This window comes from Lissotriton vulgaris, chromosome 1_1 (assembly GCF_964263255.1).
Source record: "Lissotriton vulgaris chromosome 1_1, aLisVul1.2, whole genome shotgun sequence".
NCBI lineage: Eukaryota > Metazoa > Chordata > Amphibia > Caudata > Salamandridae > Lissotriton > Lissotriton vulgaris.
The window spans coordinates 1,423,425,098-1,423,451,499 of NC_141685.1; the positions used below are offsets into that span (position 1 = coordinate 1,423,425,098).

Sequence of the window (26,402 nt, forward strand, 5' to 3'; positions counted from 1 at the left end):
TTATTTTCCTCCATTTGTGCTCCCAAACTGACTCTGCCAAACTCCAGGAACACCGCCTTTCTCGATGAGCATCTGACCAGTTGCTTCTCAATCCAGTGGTAGAAAATGTGATTGAAGTAGCCAACCTTGTATGGCTTTTGCATGTGTGGAATGGATGCTGTAAACCTTCAAAGACCACATGGAAACTAATTCTCTTATTGTGTCCCTCTCCTGATCATGCTCTGTTTTTTGATCCAGCTATCCTATTCTCTCTCTGAGTTATGCTTATTGTTCTACACAGTCTTACAAATCTTGGATTGCACCTGGTTTGGCAGAACTCTTTCTTTGTTTTTCTTTATTTATTCTATCCAGCTCTGTTTTTTTGGGGTTATTTCTTACCTGTGCCCCTAGTGGTTGCCAGTCATTTGTACGTACTAGCCAGCTCCGTGGCTTGGGCTGCACAATGATGCACAAGGCCAAGACTTGCTCTTCTCTTCTGATAACTACATTCTCTGATGGATCCACCCCTCGAGAACCTTTGAAAATTTACCAGGAACCAGGAACCGTTAACATAGGTGCACCACTATTGGTACTGTCACTGATCCTCCTGTATTGTGCCAGTGGCGGAGGGAGGGTGGTGTGAGGGAGGGGTTTGTCCACCTCAAGCATCCCTTGAGTTTTTAACTGTGGGTTTCTGATGGGTCTTCGGCTTCACCTATAGAAATCCCTTCAGCTTGCAATTCATTGAGGGCCATGGTCTCTAAACATGGTGAAAGTTTGAAGTCAGCATTGGAGCATTAAGAAAGTACAGTGGTCTTTGGTCCCTACTGGCTCATCAGTACCACCACTGTACGGCCTATATCTTTTCTATCTTCTGTGGACATTTGTTTGTGGACAATTGCCCTGTTTCCTCCTCTGATGTAATCATATCAGAGAAATTGTGTCTTAATCTTGCATCCCGATCAATTGGTATGTCTAATAATACACATAGGATTCGGAGGCTGCTTATATTTCCACACTCCTGTCATTAAGTATCCTTTATTGAACCTGCTGTGATTCTGTATATTTCCCTAATTGAAGTGTGATGAAAGGATATTTTCCCTTTATTAGCATAGAAGGTAATTTTGTTTTTGATCATTTCACAGATTTGTGTATGATCAGTTTACAGTTGTTGGATATATGGAAAATCACGGATATGACAAATTTTAGACCCTATTAGCACATTTATAGCACTTTGCATAGTGCTTTGGATCCATGTATTTTATGGAGAGAGGCAAATTTATTGTAACTCTTGGTGTGTTCTACGTTTACAATATAATTTCTGTAAGTAAACATGTGCTGATCATTTATTGTCTGCTTTCCTTTTCCAGACAGGCTCTGGTAAAACATATACCATGGGAACAGGATTTGATGTCAACATTTCTCAAGATGAACAAGGTATTATCCCACGTGCTGTTAAACATCTTTTTCATAGTATTGAAGAAAAAAAGGTGGCCGCTGTTAGCCATGGACTGCCTCCTCCAGAATTCAAAGTCAATGCTCAATTCTTAGAGGTATGTATTATTTTAGATTGCTTTTTGTGTAAGAAAGCTGCCTAACTGTATGTGCTGTGCTACTCCATTGATAACTATTTATTGATAAAAATTATTTAAAAGATTGTGTCTATTTTGCTATATTTTTCTGATAAAGACTTCAAATTGCAGAATCTTCTCCTTAAAATATATGCCCCGGGCACAAGACTGGACCCAGATAATTTTGCGAAAGTACCTGTGCGTTCCAGGAGGTGGTGCCTGCAGCTCCATGCCGACATCGTTCACGATGGATGCGACGTCTGAGGGCCCATATGGTTACCACCCATGCGCCAAGCCCACCACCAACCTTGACACAGGGTTGCGCTGACCTTGCCCAAATCGACTCAGACGCTGCTTCCTCTTTTGATGGATCCTTCTGACTTTGTCACTGTTCCCCTGACCCAGATCAGGGAACGTGTCCTTCTGGACCTTTTTAGGACGGATTTAGACAAGTGCAAGGATAACATTAGCCAGTATCAGGGTAACTGGTATGACGAGATGCAGGAGGCGAGCAGCCTTGACACCATTGCAAGACTCAGCCTTGTTTTAATCCTGGACCCGCCACCAAAGAATTTGCCTCTTTTGCAGTGCTGGTATTCAGGGCTGCAGATGTGCTAGACCTCCAGCTGCCCATGCAGGAGGTCAACACTAATCTCCTAACCGAGATGCTACAAGCCGGTCGCACTTCGATCTGATTCTCTCCTCTCATTTAACGAGGCCCTGATGATTGTTTTGTTGGGGACCTGAGCCAAACTCTATTCACGGGAGCCTGTTAAACATCAAATTACTCATCGTCATCAGCCAGCGCCAGGATAACTAGCATTTTTTTCTCAACAGCCTTCCTCTGAGAGTCTGGTAGTGGCCTCTGCCAGCAAAATAAACCTAAATGTGTTCATTTCTACGCCACCTGGCAGAGTCAAAATACATTGACACATCCGAGTGTAGAGTGTTCTCGTCAATCGGTCTGGGTCTCTCATCCATGGACACCTCCAGTCTTTTGGGATATTATTCCCATGCCCTATGGGATTCCATGGCCCACATTCTGGTCATTTGTTTGGAGGAAGCCAGGGCTATTCTGTCCCAATCCGTTCATGATAGCCGTGTTATGGCAATATTTTCGATCCCTTGTGGGCTGGGCACTATAGACTTTTTGGCTAGGGCCATTGGAACCAGTGTGACCCTCCATTGGCATGCTTTGATGCAGTCTATTGAGTTCTCTGAGGATGTCTAGCCTTAGAGCTCCAGACTTTTTGGGGATAAGACAGACTCTGCATTTGAGAGCTTTATAGATTATCGGGAGCCCCATTCCAATCTCAGGGCCAATTTTGAACCTCATGGTGTTGGATAGGGGTTTCAGTTTTGTTACCGGTCACCACCGGCTCAGCAATCACTCCAACCCTTTTGAGTTCACGAGCAAAGATCTCATAAGTCACATGGACAACAGCGGCAGCAAACCGGCCAGTCCACTGATATTTTGATTGATTGACAAGCCCCAATTTCATTTCCCCATGTGTTTTTATCATACTGCGGCGCCGGCCAATTGACCACGCCCTGTCTTCTGAGAGGGTTATTTAAACATTCAGGAAGCATGTCCCCACCGAAGACGAACCAAAGGCAAGCCTGTCTACGTCCAGACCGGAACCAAGCTCCAGGGCCTCTAGATCTCACCATCCAAAAGGGCTAAACTCTTACACAGGTAAGGAACTCTGCAATTTCCAACCAGAATGCACCTTAAACGGCGTCTGTGCTGACCTTGCCCCCCTTTCCCAAACAACTTATCTCACATGCCCCACCTGCAGTGCGGTAATATTTGAACCCGCCTTGCGGCCACTAGGCATTATTCACCCAGAGGAAATCTCTAAACCGCGTCTCGCCCTGATAAATGTTCGCTCCCTTGCCAAACATAAAATTGATATAGCTGACCTTCTAGAAAGCCAAAACCTTGATGTGCTTTTTATAACCAAGACCTAGGGAGATGCAGCCTCCAACCCAGATTTCAGAATCGCTGTGCCGGCTTGCTTTTCCTTGGTTAGATCAGATAGATCACATAAAAGGGGTTGAGGTCTAGCCTCAATTCATGACTGGGTCACCTCCGACTCTGAGCCTGGCTGCTCCGCGGATTGCGAAGTGGTCTTCTTGAAAATGAGCTTCAGCCGCAAGTATACCTTTAATGGAATGCTACTATACAACTCACTGGCCCCATAATTAAATTTGTGAGCAGGCTTGGCGCATTGATTGAGTATAGTCTGTGCACAAACGACGTTACTATTCTAGGTGATTTTAAAATCCACCTTGAATCTCAAGTGGATAATGAGTCTCCAGCCTTTCTTGATACTATGTCCTCATTTGTACTTAGCCACCTTTATTAAAGAACCTACACACCAAGCAGGCCACACATTGGATGGTCTCTTCACCAACAATCCTTATATCACACTAAAAGTGGAGATTCGTCTTAGCTGGTCAGACCATCAGGCTATTATTTTCTACCGATGCGAAGGACTAAGGTCCTTCAATCCACAGGTCATGGAGCAAAATTGACAACAATACTTTGAAACAACAGTTGCTGCTCTCCCAACCTTCACTTCAGCCAGATGCTGAGCTGGCAGCCTCCCACTACAATGACTGCCTTAACTCCACGTTTGCTACAGTAGCTCTACTTAAGTTATCCCGGTCAAATAGAAGATTACCATCGGCATCCTGGTTCTCAGAGGTGCTTTAGATTAGAGAAACAAGCATGTAGGATTCGGGTAAGAAGCTGGTGTAGACGCTATGATGCACAGGAAAAAATACTATATACACTAACCATCGCTAAATACAAAACCTTCTAACAGAAGAAAAAAGCAAATACCATACCCAGAAGATAGAATCAGCATCTAATTGCACTAAGGAACTATTTTAGGTAGTGACTAAACTCTCCTCCATCCCCAGCAATAATCTGGTTGGTCCGAGCCAAGACCTATGTGACAGTGTAGCACTTAGTTTCAGGGACAAAGTCAACAGAATTTTCCAGATCTGTGATAATGCTGTTGAGGCAGAATAAATGATCACATCAGCACATCCCCATGAAACCCAGCCTATGTCCCTCTGACCGAATTCTCTCCTACAACTCCAGACCAAGTCTCTAAACGCAACAGCGCAAAATCCGGGTCCTCCCAAGACCCTTGCCCTCCTGGTGTACTTAAATTAGCACCCGTAATCATAGCTAGTAACCTTTCAGACATTTTTAACCCAATGTTCGCTACAGGAGTTTTTCCATCAGTTTGGAAAAAAGCATCTATTCTTCCACTATTGAAAAAACCCAACCTGGATCCTACAGACTCCAACAACTACAGCCCAATTCCCCACCTCCCTTATGGTTAAAATTGTGGAAAAAAATCCTTAATATGCAGCATGCCCAGTTCATCCACGAAAATCATCTTTTAGACCCAACTCCGTTCGGGTTCAGATCTGAATATAGCATGGAAACAGCCCTTATCAAAGCCACAGAGAAGATAAGAGCTGTCATAGACATCGGGAGCTCGGTATCTCTTATTCTCCCCTACTTATCCGCAGCCTTTGATACAGTCAATCACAAGATCTTAATTAGCATGCTGGATTAATTTGAAATGAAGGACAAAGCCTTCACCCTACTTACCTCCTTCCTCTCCAATAGGGAACAATTTGTGGTAATAGGCGGCTTTGAGTCCTCCCGTTTCTCTCTCTCCCATGCAGGGCCCCTTACGGATCCTCGCTTAGTCTCACTCAGTTTCATTTGTTTAAATTTGTTTTCTTGATTTTTTTTTTTTAACAATTATTATTGGTAGCCGTTCACATGTTTATATATCAAGAGGTGAACACATACAGATCACTGTTATTTGACCATGACATCTGTGGTGTATTTACAGTACACAGCATGGGGGTGCAGGGTAGGAGAGGAGGTTGAGGGAAGGGTACTGGGGAGTCGGGTTAGAGAAGTGATGAACAGATAAGATGATAACTTTTGCCCAACTTGGTGTTCCGTTACCCTCCAGCTTCCGCGCCTCTGACTATTGATTCTCATAGTTAGTCTGATGTTGTGTGGTAAAGTCCCCATCTCACTAATCAGTTGTGGTGTACCCTGGAGGTGCGTGTAAGGTGCACAAGGTGCGAGGTCACGCAGAACCTCAAGCTATAGGTCTTGTTTAGTTGCCTATGTTATTTTGCACTAGTTACTAGTGTTTGCATTCTATCTGTGTCCTGGGGGGTGGGGGTGGGGGATCTCTCGTGTCTCTTCCCTCTCCTGCCAGACACTGCAAAGATCCGGTAGGATCGTAGGATCGTGTCCCATCCTGCCGCTATCGAGAATGTTCGAAACCCCAGGGTGCCTTCACGATGTAATGCAACTCTTTCCTCCTGAGCCCAATTCACCAGAGACTGAAACCAGGATTTTCTAGGTGGGGGGTTTCTAGAACTTCCAGCGCCTAGAAATCTAGCGCTTGGCCACGACTAACTCTAGGTCTATGAATCAGGATGTCACCATGTATTTTTTGGATCTATGATATAAGCCCAAAAGGCAGACTTCCCAGGTACATTCCACAGTTCGGCCAGTGCACTGTGATAAGTATGTATTGACAGTTTCCCAATACGTGATGAGAGCCATGCAGGCCCATAATATGCAATAGGTCCACATCTTCCTGCCTCCATCTGGGGCAATGAGCATCAGTACGGTTGAAGTATTTGTTAATCTTGTCTGGTGTCAGATATGCTCTGTGTATTTTGAAATATTGTATTTGTTTAAACCTGGCATTTCTTGGAATGCGTTTGGACACTGTTAGAACTGGGGGTCTCTAGTCGGCAGAGGTAGATACCACTGTTCAAATTGGGACCCTTGCCTCTAGTCAGGGTAAGGAGGAAACCCTCTGAGATAAACCCTGCTCACCCTCTAGGTAGCTTGGCACGAGCAGTCAAGGCTAATCAGAAGGCAATTTGTAAAGTATTTGTACCAACACTCACAGTAACACAGTGAAAACACCACAAACTGACTCCACAACAGTTTAGAAAAATAAAGGTTTTTAATCTAAACTACACATGACCAAAACAACAAAAATCCAACATACACAGTTCAAGAATATGGTTGCGAAAGAGTTCTTAAGGTTGTGATAAAAATAATCCACAGTTGCATGAAAAGTTCACAGTTGCGTCACGTTTAGCCAACAGTACCTTTAGTTGCGACAAAGTTCCAAAAGCAGAAGCTGGTTCGGTGGAAAACAAGCGATGCGTTGCTCCTGAGACCTTGGGGAGGCGTTTGCGACAGCTCCGCTGCAGCTGCGGGCGTGTTGCGACAAATCCGGTCTGTATGGGGCGGAAGGCCACTTGTATGGATTCCGATGCGTAGGTTACGTAGGAAGTTTGTTCTCGCAAAGGCACGATACGACGATCTCGTAGGGGCTGCAACGATCTCCGGGGCGACGATGCGCGATCCAGCGGCGATCTCTCCCTCGCAGCTCCTCGATGCGATGGCTCTGCAACGATGTTCGCAGCAACGTGATGAGGTCCGCAAGTAAGCGGTGTGGCGATCTCACCCAGCAACGACAGGCTCTGCGACGACACTCGCAGCGATGATAGTCTTCCCGCACCGGTCTGGTGCGTCCTGCAAACGAAGGATGCGACGGCTCTGGCAGCGGCAACAGGCGCTGCGACGATCTCGGCCTTCGTAGCGGTGGGAATTTCCTCGCACTGTCAGGGATGCGCTCCGCAGCGAGCGATGCGATAACTTTTCTGTAGCAAAGTCTTTAAATCTTGGTTTCCAGCTTCCCAGCACACGTACAACTTCCAGAGGCACCACACATGGGCCACGCACTCCAGGAAGAACAGAACTCTCTCAGTAGAGCTCAGGGGAATCTGGGGGTGAAGTCCTTTTGTTCCTGGGACTTCAAAACAGGGAGCCAGCTCTTCTCAGGCCCTTGGAGATTCCTTCAAGCAAGGGGACACAGCGCAAAGCAAAGTCCTTCCCCTCTCCTTGGCAGCAAAGCAACAACAGGGCAATCCAGCATAGCAACAGCGGGACAATCTTCCTTCTTCAGTTTCAGATTTCTCCTTGGCAGAGGTTCCTTCTTGATTCCAGGATGATCTAATTTTCTGTTGTCAGGGGCCTGTACTTATACCCCTAAAAGTCTTTGTTCTCTTTGTGCAAGTGGGCCCTGAGCCCGGTCTGAACTAGTTCTGGGTGTTCCTTGAGCACTTTGTTTTCCTGGCTTCTCCTTTCCTTTCAGAGTGAGGGGCAGGGTCGTCCGCCGCCCAGCAGGAGGTGGAGCCAGCATTGTGGAAGGCAGGCACAGCCCTATTGAGGCCCAGGTGCTATCTCCTCCCACCACTCAAGTTGCAAATGCAGTCATTCAGCCTAGGGCTGACTCAGCCAGCCTCCTGGGGAATCCCCAGCCCCTGTCACGTTCAAACCAGACTGTCAATACACAAACAGGCCAAGGCACACAGAAAGGGCAGACAAGAGAACAGCAACTTTCTAAAAGTGCTGTTCTCAAACACAGGATTCAAAAACAACCTTTCCTAAAAGGTGTGTTATTAAATTCTGAGTTCAGGGATACTAGACTTTTATGTCCTGTCTTGTTCCTATGGGAAGATATGCTGGTAGCCACTGTAGCCAGCATCCTCCATGATAGCCTATGGAGCAAGATAGCCTTGCAGCAGTGAAAAACGAAAATGGCTGTAATTCACTACCAGAGCATGTCACCTGCACAAGTACATGCTCTACCTTTCACATACACTGCACCCTGCCCAAGGGGGTACCTTGGGGTTTCCATAGGGGTGACCAATGTGCACAAAAAGTGAAGGGTTAGGCCTGGTCAGTGGGAACACTGACCTGGAGGACATGGTAGTTCACAGACTGCACACAGGCACTGCGGTGGCAGGCCTGAGACACCATTTTGGGGCTGCTCCTGAGGGTGGCACAATTAGTGCTGCAGGCCCACTAGTAGCATTTGTCATCACCAGCCCTGGCACACCCAGTGCACTTTATTAGGGACTTCTTGGTGATACAAATATGCCAATCATGTGTATCCAATCATAATAACAATTTACACAGGGAGCACTTACACTCTGACACTGATCAGCAGTGGCAGAATGTCCAAAGCATCTAAACCAGCAAAAACGAAATCCAGCACAGCATCAAAAATACAGGAGGTAGAGGCCAAAAAGACTGGGGAAACCACGCCAAAGATGCCAGGTCTAACAGACACCTTGAGTATAGTCGACCATTTACGCTCAGTTTATTGAATGTGGAGGTCAGTGTCCCAGTGTTGCCTAAGCGACACCAATGGGTATGCCGAATGTATCCATAGTCCTTTCACGAACCACTTTGTAACGTGTCTGCCGTTGCCCAGTTTTTGTATTAGACGGTAAGGTGTGTTGTGGGCTCTTGGGCTATGCCTCCCCACATGGTTCGCAGTGTCTGTATCAGGCATGTAATAAGAATTGACCTTGCGTCAGGCCGCTCTCCTCAACTAATATGTCAAAGGGTACTCATTGTTTATCATGGTACATATCTCCTAGTGTCTGTACTCCCGCTTCCTCCCAGGCAGAGAGTTCTGCTGCGGCGACTGCTTGGTGCTTTCTAGGTGTACCCTGTATCACACGTATGGGATGACATTTCTTGTGAGTCGCAGGCTGAGGTGAAAACCGCTTTGGGCTATCGCCAGTATCAATTGGGAGGAAGATTCTCCTTTTTCTGCCGGGATGGAACAGGCTTATGATATATGGGTGCGTGCGTGCTGGCTGTTGTGTAGCGGTGTCAGCTACATCCAGCCAACTAACCCTCGGGCTATCCATTGTAATGGCGCTGCTAGGTAATAATATTCCATGATGGGTATGGCCAGCCCTCCCTTATCTGTTGGCAGATAGTTTGGCTAACACTACTCTAAATCGTGAGTCATGCCATATGAAGCCTTGCTTAGTGCCTTCTAGTGAGCGAGAAACTGGGGACTTGATATACAGAGTCAGGTTGGTGAATTAATATTGCAGCTGTGCGAGGACCACCATATTTAAGAGTGCAATTCGACCCATGACTGCAAGAGGAAGAGTGCGCCAGAATGTCATTTCCGATTTGATCGCATTGATGGCTTTTGTGAGGTTCCCTTCTAGGAGATCCTCTTGTTGATGGTATATCCAGACCCCTAGGTATCGGAATGCTGAATGCTGCCACTGCACCGAGGCTCCATTTACCATGAGTGCCAGGTCGCAGGTTGCCTCAGTGAATGGGTATAGACATGAGTTTCCTCAGTTCACTCGCAAGCCCAACAGTGAGACAAAGTTCGACAGCGTCTTCTCTATGACATCACATGGTTCCCGTATATCCCGGAGGTGTATCAGCAGGTCCTCAGCGTACGGGGATACTAAGTGTGTGCCATCTTCCAGGGGGATTCCCCATTCTTCTTCCCACCTTCATAGGGTCTCAGCGAGTGGTTCTATTGCTTGGGAAAACAGTATAGGGGAGAGCGAGCATCCCTGTCTGGTGCCACTATCTATGGGAATCGGGTCAGATACATAGGGACCTGTCTCGACTTGTGCAGTGGGCTGGGTGCACAATAGATTAATAAGGCTCAGGAAATGGGTTCCTAGATCGGACCTAGCTAGGGTGGCAAATTAAAATTCCCATTCTAGCGTGTCAAACGCTTTCTCCAGGTAGAGTACCAAGCAACCTGAATGTGGCCAACGTTCCTTTGAGTAGTTAGCTACTTTGAAAAAGCGCCTCAGACACAATGAGGTTCTGCGAGCTGGCACAAAGCCGTTCTGATTGGTGTGGACCAGCTGGGGTAATATTGGGGCCAGTCAATTAGCTAAGATTTTGGCCAGTATCTTGTAGTCCTTGTTTAATAGTGCTAATGGACAATAAGAACCCAATAGCTCAGGGCTTCTATCTGGTTTAAGCAGTGAGACGAGCAGGGACTCAGGGAGCATCCCTGGGAGGATGGATGCCTCCTGTGAGCTATTGTACAATGACAGTATATGTCGACTAGGGCTGCTATATATGCCTTGTATTATTCAGCCGGCAGCCGGACCGGCTCATGTGCCTTACCCAAATCTAATGCTTTGTATAGCAGCCTGGACCTCCAAGAGTGTTATTGGCTCATCTAGTTCTGCCCTCTGCTTTGGGGATACCATCGCATGGGTAATGGGGATAAAAAGGCCTCCAATTACATGGGGTCTATGTTGATGACTGATTTATATAGCTTTGAGTAATGCTTGGTGAATTCTTGATGAATTTCTTGTTGGGTAGTCAATAAGTGCCCGGGCATAGAGTGTAGTGAAAGGACCGGGTGCTGTGGTTGTTCCTGTCTGATCAGTCGCACCAGCAAGTAGCCCACTCTGTCAGCTGTTGTGTGGGTTCATGCTGAGTGCGAGGCATAATTCAGACATTGCAAGCACTCTGTGGCTTTGGTGCGCTCTTGCCTCAATTTGGCCAAGATGTGCTGGGCGTTAGGGTCACACACTGCGTCTGACTCCAGTCTAAGGAGCGTGTCTTTGATACTTATCACCTCTTAATCTAGCTGGCGACGGCTGCCCCAACTGAGGCCTAAGCACTGTCCCCTCCCTACCGTTTTGAATGCATCCCATTCACTGCCTTTGGCTGTGACAGAGTCTGTGTCTATTTCAAAAAAGGGGTTAATGGTTGCACCCAGTGATGCTCTGAAAGGGGGATCTTCCAATGCTGTTGGTTGCAGCCCCCAGAGGCTTTTTATATGCCCTACTCACTCCCCCTGAAGCTGTAGTATGTAGGGATTGTGGTCCGAGTGTGTGCGGCCTAAGTAATCCACTTGAGTGAAGTCGGTGATTAACGCCGTAGTACCCATGAAGCGATCACTACGAACATGAAGTCCATGTGGGGGGAGTGAAAGGAGTAGAGTAAAAGAAGTGGAGCAGGGTCGACTAGCTGTCAATGGTGAAGCCACTCCTTTAGAGCTCTGGCCTTGGATGTGGCAGTGGTTTGCAGAAGTGGTGGTAAGGACCTGTATAGACTTGTGTCCAGTACTGCATTTAAGTCCCCTCCCAATAACCAAGGAGTAGCACACCAGCGTGATAGCTCACCAGATGATGTATGCCAGAAAGCTGCCTGTTCTGTGTTTGAGGCATATATAGACCCTAACATTATGTGTTTCCCATCTAACTGGGCTTTCACCAGTACACAGCGACTGCACATGTCTATTTCTACCTCCTCGGGATGAGAAGGGTTTGCAGGCATATGTAAATTAGGGCTCCTCAAACAAAGGAGGAGTATCCTGTGGCGATTACTTGTCTTCGCCATCTGTGCTGTAGTTTTCGGATCTCTGATTGCGCGAGATGTGTCTCTTGTAATAATGCTATGTGAGTTGTGTGGCGCTTGAGGTGTGCGTAAGTTTCATATCAGTGCGCTGGTGTGAGCATGCCTCTTACATTCCAGGTGACTAGGTTTGTGGGCAACATGTTTTATGTGAGTTGGTTCATTGTTGTATGCGGGTAGTGCTGTAAGCTAGAGGCAAGTCGGTAACGGCGTTCTTGAGTTATAGGCGGGTGCCGCGTCTGTAGAAACAATTGTCGCATGACACGGGGAAATGATATGTCAAACTGAAAACGTAATGTTGCATAACAGAGACTGAGCAGAGGGACAACATGTATCTGCCCAAACTACGAACTTCACCAAGTGTCAACGCCTGACTGGTCGTGTCGGGGTCCAGGGGGTGGTTGTGTCTGCTGGAGGATGCAAAGGTGATACATGTGTAGGCCCTATGCTGACATTAAATTGGGTGCGTTGCACATCTGCAGTTATGTGAGGCTCTGTGGTTAGGAAACTGGGCAAGCCCCCTCCCCATGCATGGGTTATGTATGATGCCCCCCTCTGGTGCTCTCTGCATTTAATGCTGCTAATGTGTTAGCATGCAGTGCGCAGGTTAATGTAGCTATTTGCACAATATCATAAGTCATAGTTCACATTAGTTCATCTGCTGTCTGAGATGTCGCTATCCGGGGTTGCTGGAACTCTTCTCCGGAGGGCCACAATGTAGAAGCGCTTTTTTCGCTGAGGGACTGTTCAGATGAAGCGTCCAGGTCTCTGCTCTTGTTGCAGCTCTGTATCGTTGCCACTTTTAAAAGGGCTTCACGTCTCTCCTGTAGTATCTGTTCCAAGTTAGGGACGGCATGGAGATGTGTGGGTGGTCTCTTGCTTCATTTGCAATTTTCGTGATTGTCTGAGGCAACTCGTCCACTCTGCGACGTGTGGTGGCCTTCTGTTTCCTGCCTGTCTTAGGACCTCGTCACCATGTTAACGAAATGAGTGGATCCATTCAGGACAACTCGGAGACGAGCTGGAAAGAAGAGCGAGTAGCGAATGTCCAGCTCCCGCATGCATGTCTTAACTTCTAGGAATGTACCTCTCTGTTTCTGCACCCCTAGGGCGTAATTCGTAAAAAACAGAACTGATGTGCTGCCTACTCTTACCTCCTCCAGTTTGCGAACTTCGCGAAATTATGCATCACGGTCATTGAGATTGAGATGGTGGAAGAGGAGAGGCCGTGGACCTGCGCCTAGTGGGGCGTTGTCCCGAGGGCACCCTGTGAGCTCTCTCCAACACGGAGAAAGTAGAGAACGTGTCATGGGTAGCAGGGATTTCAACCACCGTTCCATATATGCCACGACATCTAGACCCTCTGCTCCCTCGGGCATTCCCACCATCCTCATGCTGTTACAGTAGGGTGACCCTCTGCAACATCCATTCTGTGTTCTAGAGTGTGCATTTGTGCTGAGAGTTCTCGCACATCGGTTGACGTGGCCTTAGCAGCTGGGCCTCTTCCATCTCTGCCTCTATCTCGTAGACCCTGTCAACCAGCTTCTGATGGTCCACATGTAGCAGGGTGAAATCAGAGGTAATTTTGTCTATGCGCCCCTCTAGGGATGTGTTTGTCTGTGCCAGGGAGACTTCTATCTTTTCCACTGTTTCGAGTATGAAGTCTATCATAGATTCCATTGCGAGGGCCGTGGAAGATTCTGTTGGTTCCTGTCCAGGCTGTTTGGCATTGGTGGCTGGCTGCGAGTACGCCCGTCCTGGTCCAGTGCGTTGTCTGCCCATCCTGAAGAGCATTGAGGGGTGGTGCCGCCCTGCTTCCTGTGTGTGGGGCTGGTCCGCGTTAAGTATGGTGTAGAGGTGTCCAACTATGCAGGAGTAGTAGAGGCACTACACAAGCTTGGTAACCCCTAGTTCTGCTACACCTCCAAAGGACCACCAGACCTTGCCGGAACCCTCCGGCCGAGGAGGTCTTTGATCAATTCACTACAAGTGTGTGGCGTCTCAGGTCAGTGAGCAGTTCTGTGCCTTGTGTTCTTTTGCGGTCGGCAGTGGAACTGTGCTCAGTTGGGTCTCTAGATCTTGCCATGTACCTCTATTTAGATCTAGTGCATCCAGCAGTTAGGCAGCCATTCACTCTCATGCAAGAGAGGCCGCTGGGTCGTCGCAGTGCAGGGTCATGAGAGGAATGATTAGTGTTGGTGCTAAGTCCTCTTGATTTGCTTGTGTGTGTGGGGACAGGCTTTGCGACAGGGGAGTCTCACATGTTCACTCGCTCTTCGTTTCTCCCCCTCAGGCCGCTGAGCCAGGCCCTGTCGTGGGCAGGGGGATGTTTCTCCACGCAGCCTCACCTCCGTCATAAACTCTGGTTGTGTAGTAGGTGTGTGTGTGACTCAGGGTAGAGGACGGAAGCCGTCCATTTAATTCTTTCCGATCTGGCATGCCTGTGGTGGTGTGGGTCTGGACCCGGTACGGTCCCCGGGCTCCAGTGTTCTCACAGCGCCCCGGCCTCAGCTTAATGGTCCGCAGGCAACCAGCTTCCACTTAGCTCCTTGGGGGAGCCACAGGGGCGCAACTTGAGTCCTCTGTGTGTTGATGATGTCCTGATGACATCACAGACCTCGGCCTGGCAGGGCTCCCTGGTCTCCGTGCCGTTCCGATTTGCACTCTGCACCTATCGGGCGAGGCCCTGTCTTCCGCCGCAGGCGTTCGGAGTTTGCAGGACACACCACACCTCCGCCTGCCTTCCCTTGGATTGTCCACCAGCGTCGCGGTTCAGGACCCAACAAGGCCCCCGGACCCCAGTGAGCACAGGGTGTCTCTGGTTCACTTAGTGTAGGAGGTGGTCCATTACTTCAGTTTGGGCCTGCAGGGGTTGTGAGGAGCACCACAAGTCGTCCCGCGCAGAGGCAGCTGCGGGCGCTGTGCTGTCCCAACACCTACTTCTCTAGGCACACTACTTAGTTGCTGTGTGGCGCAAGGCACACCGTTCTCCTCCATTTTGATAAAGCTGCTCACCGCATGAAGTGCTCGCTCGCGGGTTCGGTCTCACGGGCCGCTCTTTAGTCTCCATAGACACAGGCCTCACCTCTGTGTTCGCACCTCCTTCCCTTCTTTGATGGGATGTTTCTTAAGCTACGTGCTCCGGAGCCCCGGTTTCTTCGTCACTCTCCACTCGGGCTGTGGGTTCCCACCCAGGATCACAGGACCTGTTTCTCAGCTTTCTGCTCCGTGTGTTTCTCGGTGAGGCAGCGGCTCCCAGGGCACACAATCCTGAGAGTCGGCCTCCCCAGGTACTTTGCTATTACCACCTACGCTGATGACACTGAAATTGTGGTGTCAGCCCGCACAGACGATCCTGAGCTGTCTTCTCGATTACAGACTGTTTGAGAGCAGTGAGTGCCTGGCTGAATAGTTACTGTCTGAAGCTTAACTCAGGTAAAATGGAGGTGATAATTTTTGGCAATCTTTCACTGCTGTCGTCCCGCTCCTGGTGGCCTGATGACCTAGTTACTTTTCCCGCCCCAGTGTCCAAGACCAAAAACGTGGCATAATCATTGACAACAAGCTCAACTATGGTGCTCAGGTCGCTGTGTTAGTCTCCGTAAAAACTCAACTCAAAAAAACTAGTCCTTACCACCTTAGTGCTAACCAAGCTAGACTACTGTAACGGCCTTCTTTTGAACATACAGGAAAACACTCCAACAAAGTTGAGCTAGTTCAAAACGCTGCGACCAGAGTGGTTTTAGGATTGCCCAATTTCGACTCCATCTTCCCTGGTATCCAAAAGCTCCACTGGTTCCAAGTAAGGAGCTGTATTACATTTAAGACCTCTGCTTTGCCCACAAGGCACGCCATGATTCTGGCCCTGAGTTTATTATACAGAAATTTCAGTGTACCAAAACCCTGACCGTCTGTAGATTCAGAAAATCCACTTGGGGCGATAGAAGCTTTTTAATTGGCACAGCCAAATTATGGAACAGTCTACCACTTCATATTAGGAACATCCCCATCTTATTGAGTTTCATGAAAGAATTAGGACATGACTTTTTTGCTACTAGGAGCGTTTTAGTTTGTGTGTCATGAGCAGCTAGCGCCAAGACACCTTAGTGTATAAGAGGGCTTTATACATTTTAGTAACGTACATTACATCTGAGTAGGTCAAGGGTCCCAGTCTTACTGTACCTCCTGGCTGTTGAAGTCCGCATCACCCCAGGCAGATGTAGCCTACCTTCAGCCAATGGTGAATCTCCTGACATCGTTGAGGTTCAGTATCAATGTGCAAAACTCACATTTGACTCCTCAGTGGCTCCTTTTCAGCTGAACAATTCTGGACACTGTTCGGTTTCATGCGTTTCCTCCAGAAAAAAAGTCCAGAGACTCCGGCTGTGATCTTTCAGCCGGGGACCGTGATCTCAGTGAGGTTGACTGAGGCAGCTGGTACTGATGGCCTCCTGAATCCTGCTGGTCAAGTACGCCAGGTGGCATCTGCGAGCTCTGCAGTGGGATCTGAAGACTTTGTGACAACAGCATCGAGGGAACCCGTCCAATGCTGTCCAGATTTTGGAGGAGAGTGTGAAAGACCTGCAGTTGGAGCTACAGGACTTCAAATGGGTCAGTAGCAGACCCCTCTCCCTTCCCCACCCAGAACTGGCAGGTGACTGATGCATTGCTTGTCAGGTGGCGTGCCTATCTCCGATAGGTGGAAATCAGAGGCCTTTGGTCTCTTGCAGATGCTCAGTGGCACATCAGCTTGTTGGAGTTCAAAGCCATCCATTTGGCATTGGAGGCCTTCCTCCCATCCATTCATGTAAGTCTGGTTCAGGTTTTCATGGGCAACACCACTGTCGTGTGGTATTGCAACAAGCAGAACAGGGTTGGGTCGTGGGCTCTGTGCCAGGAGGCTCTATGCCACTGGATGTATTTGGACCGCTAGCGGATGTTCCTGGTGGTGCACCACATGGCGGGATTTTTTAATACTAGGGAGGACAAGCTTAGGTGTTGACTCCTAGAGCATCACAAATTAATGGTAGTTGCACCGGGGGGTGGCACGAGGTCTTTTCTGCAAATTAGGAAAATCTTGGATTAATCTGTTTACCACTGCCAAGAATACACAAAGTTAAAACATCTGTCAGTTAGAGTTTCCTAGGTGTTTCTCACATGAAGACTCGCTCCGCATAGAGTAAAACTTGGGACTCCTGGATGCCTTACTACTTATGCCTTGAATTCTCAAGGAGATCCGGACCTAAAAGGCGTAAGCATTCTTAGTGGCCTCGATTGGGTAAGGAGATTATTGTATCCTGAACTCCTGAGCTTGAGTATCTGTCCTCGGATCAGGCTGCCAGTTTGGGAGGATCTCCTGTCTCAGCAGCAGGATCCTGCACCCAAATCTGCACACACTCCTCCTCCATGCATGGAAATTGAACAGCGGCAGTTGAGTGCCTTTGACTTTATTTTGGCAACCAGGAATCTAGCTACTAAATCTGTACATACCTGCTGTTGGGACATATTTGAAGTTTGGTGCGTTGTGTCCCTCCATTGATTCAATGCAGACAGGTCCTATGGTAAGGCAGTGGCATTCCCCGCCAAGTTGATTGATTAGCAGAATGTTTCCCTGCCATTTGCAGCCTTCCCAGGCTAATCAACTCTAACTTGGTGGTGACGTGGCTTCTTTCTCCGTCGACAGCAACTGCAGCAGATAGCGGCTACCAGGTGCATATGATGGTTTTAAACTTGTGCTGTCTTTTGTGGGTAGTTCTCAATAGTACCATAGAGAGAACCTGAGAAACCCACTCACAGTATGGATCAATCTTGGCTTTTCTCTCTCAAGTACTCTGTTTTTTTCAGGGTATTTCTCCCACTCTGAACACACCAGGTTTGCCCTTGACAGGCTCTCCTCTTGCAGTGCCAGGCCGACTCCTTCCCTTGGCAGACAGGCAGGGTTATTTGGCACTAAGCATATCCTCTACTCCTCCAGCAGAAAGTTCAGTGATGTCCCCACACTTTTATCTGCTCTGGTCACACAGCAGTACAAAAGGGGGTGGTGATGGACGGAGCATCTGAATCAATCAAACACTCACACCCAGTCAAAAGATCTGGGTTTAATCCATCACCGTTCTTTAGCCCACTCTGCCACCCCAGTTCAGACATGGCTATATGCAAATCAGTCTGACCCTGTGCCTCATGGAACAGTCCAGCCCGAACTGCCAAGCCATGTCTTCCCTGGACCGGAAACAAGCTTCCGAGGACCGGTTTCTGGCATTCCAGCCGTCTTCAGCCAGGCTTGCTTGAATCCAGTGGCAAAGTGAGCAAGGGACTCACGTCTGAGCATACCCTGACAACACTTATGGCGGCCAAAAGCGGTACGAAAGGGGGTGGTGATGGACGGAGCATCTGAATCAATCAATCAAACACTCACACCCAGTCAAAAGATCTGGGTTTAATCCATCACCGTTCTTTAGCCCACTCTGCCACCCCAGTTCAGACATGTCTTCCCTGGACCGGAAACAAGCTTCCGAGGACTGGTTTCTGGCATTCCAGCCGTCTTCAGCCCGACTTGCTTGAATCCAGTGGCTAAGTGAGCAAGGGACTCACGTCTGAGCATACCCTGCCACACTTATGGCGGCCGAAAGCGGTACAAAAGGGGGTGGTGATGGACGGAGCATCTGAATCAATCAAACACTCACACCCAGTCAAAAGATCTGGGTTTAATCCATCACCGTTCTTTAACCCACTCTGCCACCCCAGTTCAGACATGGCTATATGCAAATCAGTCTGACCCTGTGCCTCATGGAAAGAGTGCAGCCCGAACTGCCAAGCCAGGTCTTCCCTGGACCGGAAACAAGCTTCAGAGGACCGGTTTCTGGCATTCCAGCCGTCTTCAGCCCGGCTTGCTTGAATCCAGTGGCAAAGTGAGCAAGGGACTCACGTCTGAGCATACCCTGCCACACTTATGGCGGCCAAAAGCGGTACAAAAGGGGATTCAAGCAAGCCGGGCTGAAGACGGCTGGAATGCCAGAAACCGGTCCTCGGAAGCTTGTTTCCGGTCCAGTGAAGACATGGCTTGGCAGTTAGGGCTGGACTGTTCCCATGACGCACAGGGTCAGACTGATTTGCATATAGCCATGTCTGAACTGGGGTGGCAGAGTGGGATAAAGAACGGTGATGGATTAAACCCAGATCTTTTGAATGGGTGTGAGTGTTTGATTGATTTGGATGCTCCGTCCATCACCACCCCCTTTTGTACCACTGGTCACACAGCAGTCCTATAAGTACTCTGCAGAGCACTCACTTCCCTGCTCATGGAGAACTTGGAACTGGAACCAAGTGTGTGGGTTGGATCCCACTTTTATACACGTTTCAGATAGAGTGGAAGTTGGACTTCTATTAAATATGTAGGATTTATTTTTTAAAAAGATACCTTTACCTTCCTGAATGGTGAGAAGGCTGTTAAGCATTATTCGCTAGCCCTTAAAATCTGCTACCTCCCAGCCCCTGTTCGGCCCAGGAAGAGGTGTGAAATTCTTCCCAGGAGCACTTAGTAGGCTGGCTGAAAAGGGCAGAGATGACTCTTCTGAGCACAATAGAATATGAGGGACAGGGGCTGTTCACTTTCTGTTCACATCACAATGTTAAATCCTACCTGGCAGGTCTGGTGAGCCACATGAAACAGTTTGACACACTTGAAAGAGGGAGAATGGGATGCATGAACAATTGTTGTGGATCCTGCTTTTGTCCTACCTGACTTTTGTCACTAGGTATGTTGTGGGTACAGTGCCTGCTTCAAACTGGATTTTGGTGCTAGTTGTGGGTGGACACTAGTGACTATAATAGTCCATCCCCTCACACATCTCCAGCGACCAAGTTTAGTTGCTAAAGATTTCATCTTAACACTGCAGTAAAGTAAACAGGATCTACTGTAAATGTAGTTAGGTCAGGGCCTGTGGTCACAGAGTAACTAGTAGTGTCTTAGGGTGTTCGCCACCCACAGACAGGAGAAAACTACAATACTGGAGAGTCTCACCCAGCCTTCTTCAGAACACGGCTGAGCTTGCGAAAGAATACGAGGCTGACTGAACCTGCTGCACTTGTATCTGTGCCCTCTGAGAAAGACCTGAAGAAGTTAAGCCCCTTCCACTTGAAATCCATGGACAAAAACATCTTCAAGGATCATAAGGCTGATACCTTGAGTGGTTCCAAGAGCTTAAATAAGCTGAAGAGGACATTTCTGTGAAGAATACCAGCTGTCTGATATCAACTGCAGTGGTTCTGGATTTTACTATTCCAATCTGCCTGACACCCTGAGAATCTCCAAGTGCCCCCTCTGAGGTCCCGAGAGCCTTGAAAGTGCACTTCTTTGGTTCTTTGGCACCAAAAGAAGTTTTGGAACTTTCTCAAAACTTTTTGCTCCAGAGTTTCAAGGGCGCCGACTGCGAAAAGTATGAGACAGGCTATTCCAAGGTGTCTGATGGTACTTCACGTTCATCCCATGTGGAGAAGAATTTGTCGCCAGAAAAACAAAAAAATCCTAGAGACTTAGAAACTTATTCGAACTTCCCTACTTTCAGACCGTAGCGGGCCAATATATTTGTTGCACCTGGCCAGGGCCCATCACGTTGGCCTCAAATCGTGTCTTGGTCCTGGTCTACTGCAATCATTGATAACAATAGGTTTTTGTGCTTCCTGACTGTACTTTTTCCTAAATCTTTAAAAACTTCTTAGCTCCGGTTTCCCTTGTTGGATTTTTGCCATTTTGGAGTCATTTTGTTTATTAAATTTTGCTCTGATATTATAATTTGGAGCTGGATTTTTATTGTGTTGTATTTTTTACTTTTTAACCCTTTTGGTACTTCTAAATTATTTGCACATTGTTGTTAAGTTAAGCCTATTTGCTCTTTGCCATAACTACCATGGGGTGATCTCAAGTTTAAATTACTGAAACTTTTGACTGGACCTAATGAGATAGTGACTTATTACTTGCGATGGAAACCTGTCGACCCCAACTAATAAACCACTTTATCACAGTGTTGATTCCAACCATGTATAAAATAATGTACAAACGCCCTTATTAAATGAATTATAACCCCTTCCCCTCCCATGTAAGCACTATCGAAGAGTTAAGGATTAAATCTCCGCCCCGCAAGGGGATAGTACTTTATGATTTGTGAATCATTGCTATTTTGAAACAACAGCCTTGACTGAACACTGCCTTATTGTTTATAATTACTTTGATGTACAGTGTCTGAGTTACCAACCTAAAATGACTTCTGAGAAGCCTTGACTCCTCGATCCTCTGCCTTTGCAGAGTCAAGTCAGTGGTTGTTGTTTAAGCTGAGAGCAGCAGTACAAGGCCACGGGAAACCAGTATCAAAACTTTGTGTTTTTACGAGATAGCCAACGACTTGCTCTTGGACCCAGAGACTATCATCACGCCGTTTGATCCCGTACTTTATTTAAATCCACTAAGGTCACTTGTTCGAAGGATAGTCGTATATAGTTAAAATTGAAATTGTGTGTTGAATAGAACACCTCATGGGAAACGTTGTTAGTGCTTTAATTGCATTTTATGTTCCCTAAAGTTGATAAAATATAATAAAGGATAGAATATTTGACTTATGTGGGAATCAACGTTTAAAAAAAAACTGTTGTAACATGTTTAATAAGCATGTCTAAACCATGTGCCTGACAAGGTGGCACATCACCGCGCTGCGGTTTGTGAGCGCTTGAAATTTTAATTATTATTTGCTGACGCATTTAGCGCGTTTTTGCTTCGTTCTTTTGTTGTAGCATTTTTAACTGTGCGCTGCTTGGGCTCTCCCCCCCCCTCTTACTTGCATTTAATTTGGAATCTCCACCACCGTTTTCGGTGGGTCCGGGTTCTGTGGGTGGGCTGATAGCTGATCGGCGACCAGCGCCATCTTTGTTTGGGACCAGGCTTTTTTCGGCGGGCGCCATCTTGGAGCGTCCACGCGCTCCTCCCTCCATTTCCGGCGCCTACTTAAAGTCGCTCTCTCCCGCGCAGCGGGAACGCCGTCGCATGCCGGAGTCGTGCCAGAGTCCTGCCCGTCTGCGCCCGTCCGCGACAGGACGCGCCGGACGTGGCTGGACCCTGGCCCCCCTCCTGGTCGGTCTACTCTACATCATGCGGTGCTATACCAGAGATAGTCTGGTTGCCATTGAGAGGTCGCGGCCACCCTGCTCTACACCTAGGGTGGATCCCTTAAGCGGCCCCTTATCGTGTGGCTGCGGATGCTTTACGCTGGCTGCCCCGGTAAGCAGGAGCTGCAGGGAAGTACTGCGTACGCCTCTAAGCCCGGTGCCAGGTATTAGCATATGGAATCTTAATGCTAGGTCGCTTGTCAAGCACCATCTCGACATTAATGATCTGCTAGGCAGGGAGTTGCCTGACCTATTTTGTGTAACAGAGACCTGGCTGCAGGATGCTGACACGGCCATTGTCAATCTGGCCTTCCCGCCGGAATACTCGGTATTCACCTTGAATAGGACCTCAAGAGGCGGGGGTATTGCTCTTGCCGTCAAGTCCTGTTACCCTACCACATGGCATGGGCAAAAGATCTCGGGGTGCGAAAGCGCTCTGTTTAAGGTTGCTATTTCATCCAACTTCACCCTGTCGGGACTGGTAATTTATCGGCCCCCGGGGAGTGAAGTGGCCTTCAGAGCAGCGTTACCCGAGGCTATTAGCAATCTGGCTACGGGGTGCTCCAATTTTACCATCATTGGAGATCTAAATCTGCACTTTAACAACTCCAGTAGTCCCTCAGTCGCCAGTTTCCTGGCTGACCTTGAGGCGTTACAGCTTAATCAGTTGGTGACGCAGCCCACACACTCAGGGGGTCACACCCTTGACCCGTTCTTTACCAATCTGACGGAAGTCTGTGTCACCAGCTACACACCTCTGGCATGGACTGATCATTATTTGATACAGTTCCACTGCCCTATCGTGGCTAGTCCATCTAAGCCAATGGTGTGTTCTGTTCCAAGAAGACGCTGGAACAAACTTAAGCTAGATGAGTTCTTTCATCTCTTATCAGCTGACCCGCTTGACGTCTCAGGTCCTCCGGATCAGATGTACGACAGGTTCAGCGAATGGGTCTCCAGGGCCTTGGACACCCTCATCCCCTTGGTGACCTGTAAAACTGGTCCTGGCAAGGCCAGCCCCTGGTACGACGACTCTCTGCGAGCTCTGAAGGTGTCTTGCAGACGCGCAGAGCGGGCATGGCGCAAAGCCTACTCCAGCTCTAAGAAAGTCTTATATCAGGCTACAGTGAAGGTGTACCATCGGGCGGTGTGTAGAACCCGTGCCGCTTTTTATGCGACACAATTCAGGAATAGTTCGAACCCAGCAAAGGCTATCTTTAAGGTATTGAAAGACCTCACTGCCAAAAAAGTTATAACATCATATCAGAGCTCTCTGGAGCACTGTGAAAAGTTGGCAGAGTTTTTTTTGGAAAAGGTGAATGCTATCTACCGAGCCTTTCCTGTGGTCGTTCCCTCAGCGATTACATCATCTAAGCCACCACCATCTGAGGGGCTATGTTCTCTACCTTTGTTAAACTCTGATAGCCTAGGCACTTTGGCTCGCAAAGTGAAGTCTGGGTCCCCTGAGGATCCACTTTGCCCTGAAGTGTTCAAGGACCTGGCGGCACATGACATCTCTCCGCTTTGTTCCTTGGTCAATGCGTCACTGACATCTGGCGTTGTTCCACTTAAGTGGAAGCGAGCCATGGTTCGTCCGATCCTGAAGAAACCTAGCCTGGACGGAAGCAAGCCGGAGAGCTATCGGCCTATTTCACTCTTGCCGTGGCCGGCTAAGGTGATGGAGGCACACGTAAATGCCGCTCTCTCGGAACATCTCCGTCGAGCTGATATACTCGACGCTACGCAGAATGGATTTAGGGCAGGTCACAGCACGGAGACGGCTCTGCTTTATATGGTGGAGCACCTTCGCTCCGTGCTTGACGCGGGACAAACGGCAGCGCTGGTGCTATTAGATCTAAGCGCTGCCTTTGACACCGTCTCGCACCCTATCCTTCTGCAGCGTTTAGAGGAGGCTGGTGTCACCGGCATTGCGCTCGACTGGTTCCGGTCGTTCTTAACCAACCGGGCCTTTAGCGTGACCGTCCCACCTTATCAGTCAAAATTCCACCCGTTGAACCTGGGCGTCCCCCAAGGCTCCTCGCTGAGCCCTACGCTGTTCAATCTGTACGTTAGGCCGCTGGCTGAGGTTGTCAAACAATGGGGTATGACCATGGTGTCATATGCCGATGACACCCAGCTAGCGGTCACGATCAGCGGGGATGCGGAGGTCGACGCTCCTAGGTTTCAACAAGGACTGAGGGCGGTCGCTAGATGGATGACGCTTAACTGTCTCCAGCTAAACGCTAGTAAGACCGAGGTGATGGTATTTGGTAGGCAACCGGAACTGTGGGGAGAGAGATGGTGGCCGGAGGAGTTGGGTTCTGCTCCCATCCCAGTCGCCGAGCTTAAAAACCTCGGGGTCTGGTTGGACCCTTCCCTTACGTTTGCATGCCACACTAAACGCACGGCTGCTTGCTGCTTCGGCATCTTGCGTGGGCTCCGTCCTGTGCTAAAGTTCTTCGATGCCCCCACTCGGCAACTCATGATCCAAGCTACCGTCATCTCCAGATTGGATTATGCTAGCTCTTTGCTGGCCGGTTTGAATGCAGCTGAGATCGGGCGCCTGCAACGGATCCAGAATGCAGCAGCGAGAGCGGTGGTGGGCCTTCCAAGATTCTGTCCTACCTCCAGCACCATTCGAGCACTGCACTGGCTCCCGGTGGCGCAGCGGATTCAGTTTAAGGTCCTCTGCGTCGCCCATAAGATCTTGAAGGGGTCCCCGGCAATGATCCTCACGACCCTCATGGCCAACTATATTCCGGCACGACCCTTAAGATCGGCAGATCTCGAATTGGCCGTGGTTCCGCGCTTTAAGCGAAGCAGGGCCGGTGGGCGCTCATTTCGAGTGCGGGCCGCTGCTCTGTGGAACTCCTTACCCCCGGCAATTCGCGCCATGAGCGATTTGCTTTCTTTTCGTCGCGCCTTGAAAACATTTTTATTCCCTTAGTTAGTTTGCTTGTGCTGTTTTATTTAGTTGTGTTGTGTAGCTGCCTTGTCGGGCGCCAAGACGCTCCTTAGCTGGAGCATTTGTGCGCCTAATAAAAACCACATAACATAACATAACATAACATTAACTTTTCTCCTTAGCGCCCAAAGAATTACATTTATTTGGAAGGTTATTGGAGATAGTTGTATTTTTGGGAAGATCAGTAGTATTTGCGACTAGATATTGAATTAATTTCCTCCTGATGTCTCCTTTTGCTCCTCGGACACGTTTGTGTGAGAACCCGTTTTAAGAATGACTTTGATTTCGTGTGAACATTCTGGTTCAGAATGACTTGCACTTTACCCAAACCTCTTCGGACGCCAGCTTTTGGCGAAGTTGTTCTTACACCACACTATTTTGTTGTAGCCTTTAGTGGTTTGTTTTATTTTCTGGCGCCCTATTTGCATCACACGTTCTGATACTCTCCACCATTATTTATTTATTATGTAAATTATCCATTTTAATTCCCTGGGCGTTACCAGGAAACGTTGCACAGTAGCACATGTTGCGTGGAAAATATGTTGTTTTAGATATGTTTTTGCGTGTTAACTGCTTCCATGTTTTAACGTTTTTGAGCCTGAGCAAATGTATTTACTTCGCAATAATTTTGTATGATTCTTATTTGCATAATGGTTTATACAAAACTAATCATTTAACATTATTTTTTACCAGCTTTACAATGAAGAGGTTCTTGACCTTTTTGATTCGACCCGGGATTTTGATGCAAAAAATAAAAAGTCGAACATAAGAATACATGAAGATGCCACTGGCGGAATTTACACGGTTGGAGTCACAACCCGAACTGTAAACTCTGAAGCAGAGGTGATTAAGATAAATCCGTTTTTAATCTTCTTATTCATCAATTTAAAATATATTTTTCTTTATACTGTAAATCAAATACTTTCTTTCTTGCTAAACATATCGTAACATAAGTCCATTTTAAGTTTCTTTTTGCAGTTTTGTTTTTGCAATTCTTGGTTAGTGCAGTCTACTTAAAGTCTCTTTCGATTGCATCAACACTACTGCTGGTTTGGGCATTTTGCTACGAATGCTGGGTTATAATTCTCACTTACTGCAGGTGAAATTGAATGTTGCAGAGAATGATTTCTGTGACTTAGCTGACAAAGTGACGTACCGCTCTAAAGGGAAGGCCACATAAATCTCGCAACCCCAGTTCATAGAGGGAAACCCTAAAGTCCCTCAGACCTACAGACTACTGTCCTTTTCTATTTTTAAATGGTAGGTGGTTTCATGAATCGGGGTACTGTCACTACACATTTCAAAAGGGAAGAATGGTTTCCTGGGTGATGCATGAACATCCACTGTCACAGAGGGACCAACCCCTTAAGCACATAACTATTTGTCTTTTTGTGCAAATAATTATTTGCATAAACTGCTGCTTCCCACATTTCGCCATACCTCA

General features: G+C 48.0%; 1 protein-coding gene across 7 annotated transcripts in view; it reads left to right on the forward strand.

Moving 5' to 3' along the window:
* KIF21A (kinesin family member 21A) overlaps window positions 1–26,402 on the forward strand; it is an 863,983-nt gene that overhangs the window by 159,118 nt on the left and 678,463 nt on the right. For all 7 annotated transcript variants that reach the window (XM_086967225.1, XM_086967228.1, XM_086967231.1 and 4 more), the window contains exons 3-4: window positions 1,350–1,532; window positions 25,652–25,801. In XM_086967225.1, the coding sequence (XP_086823351.1) occupies window positions 1,350–1,532; window positions 25,652–25,801 (333 nt within the window). The remainder of the gene's footprint in view (window positions 1–1,349; window positions 1,533–25,651; window positions 25,802–26,402) is intronic.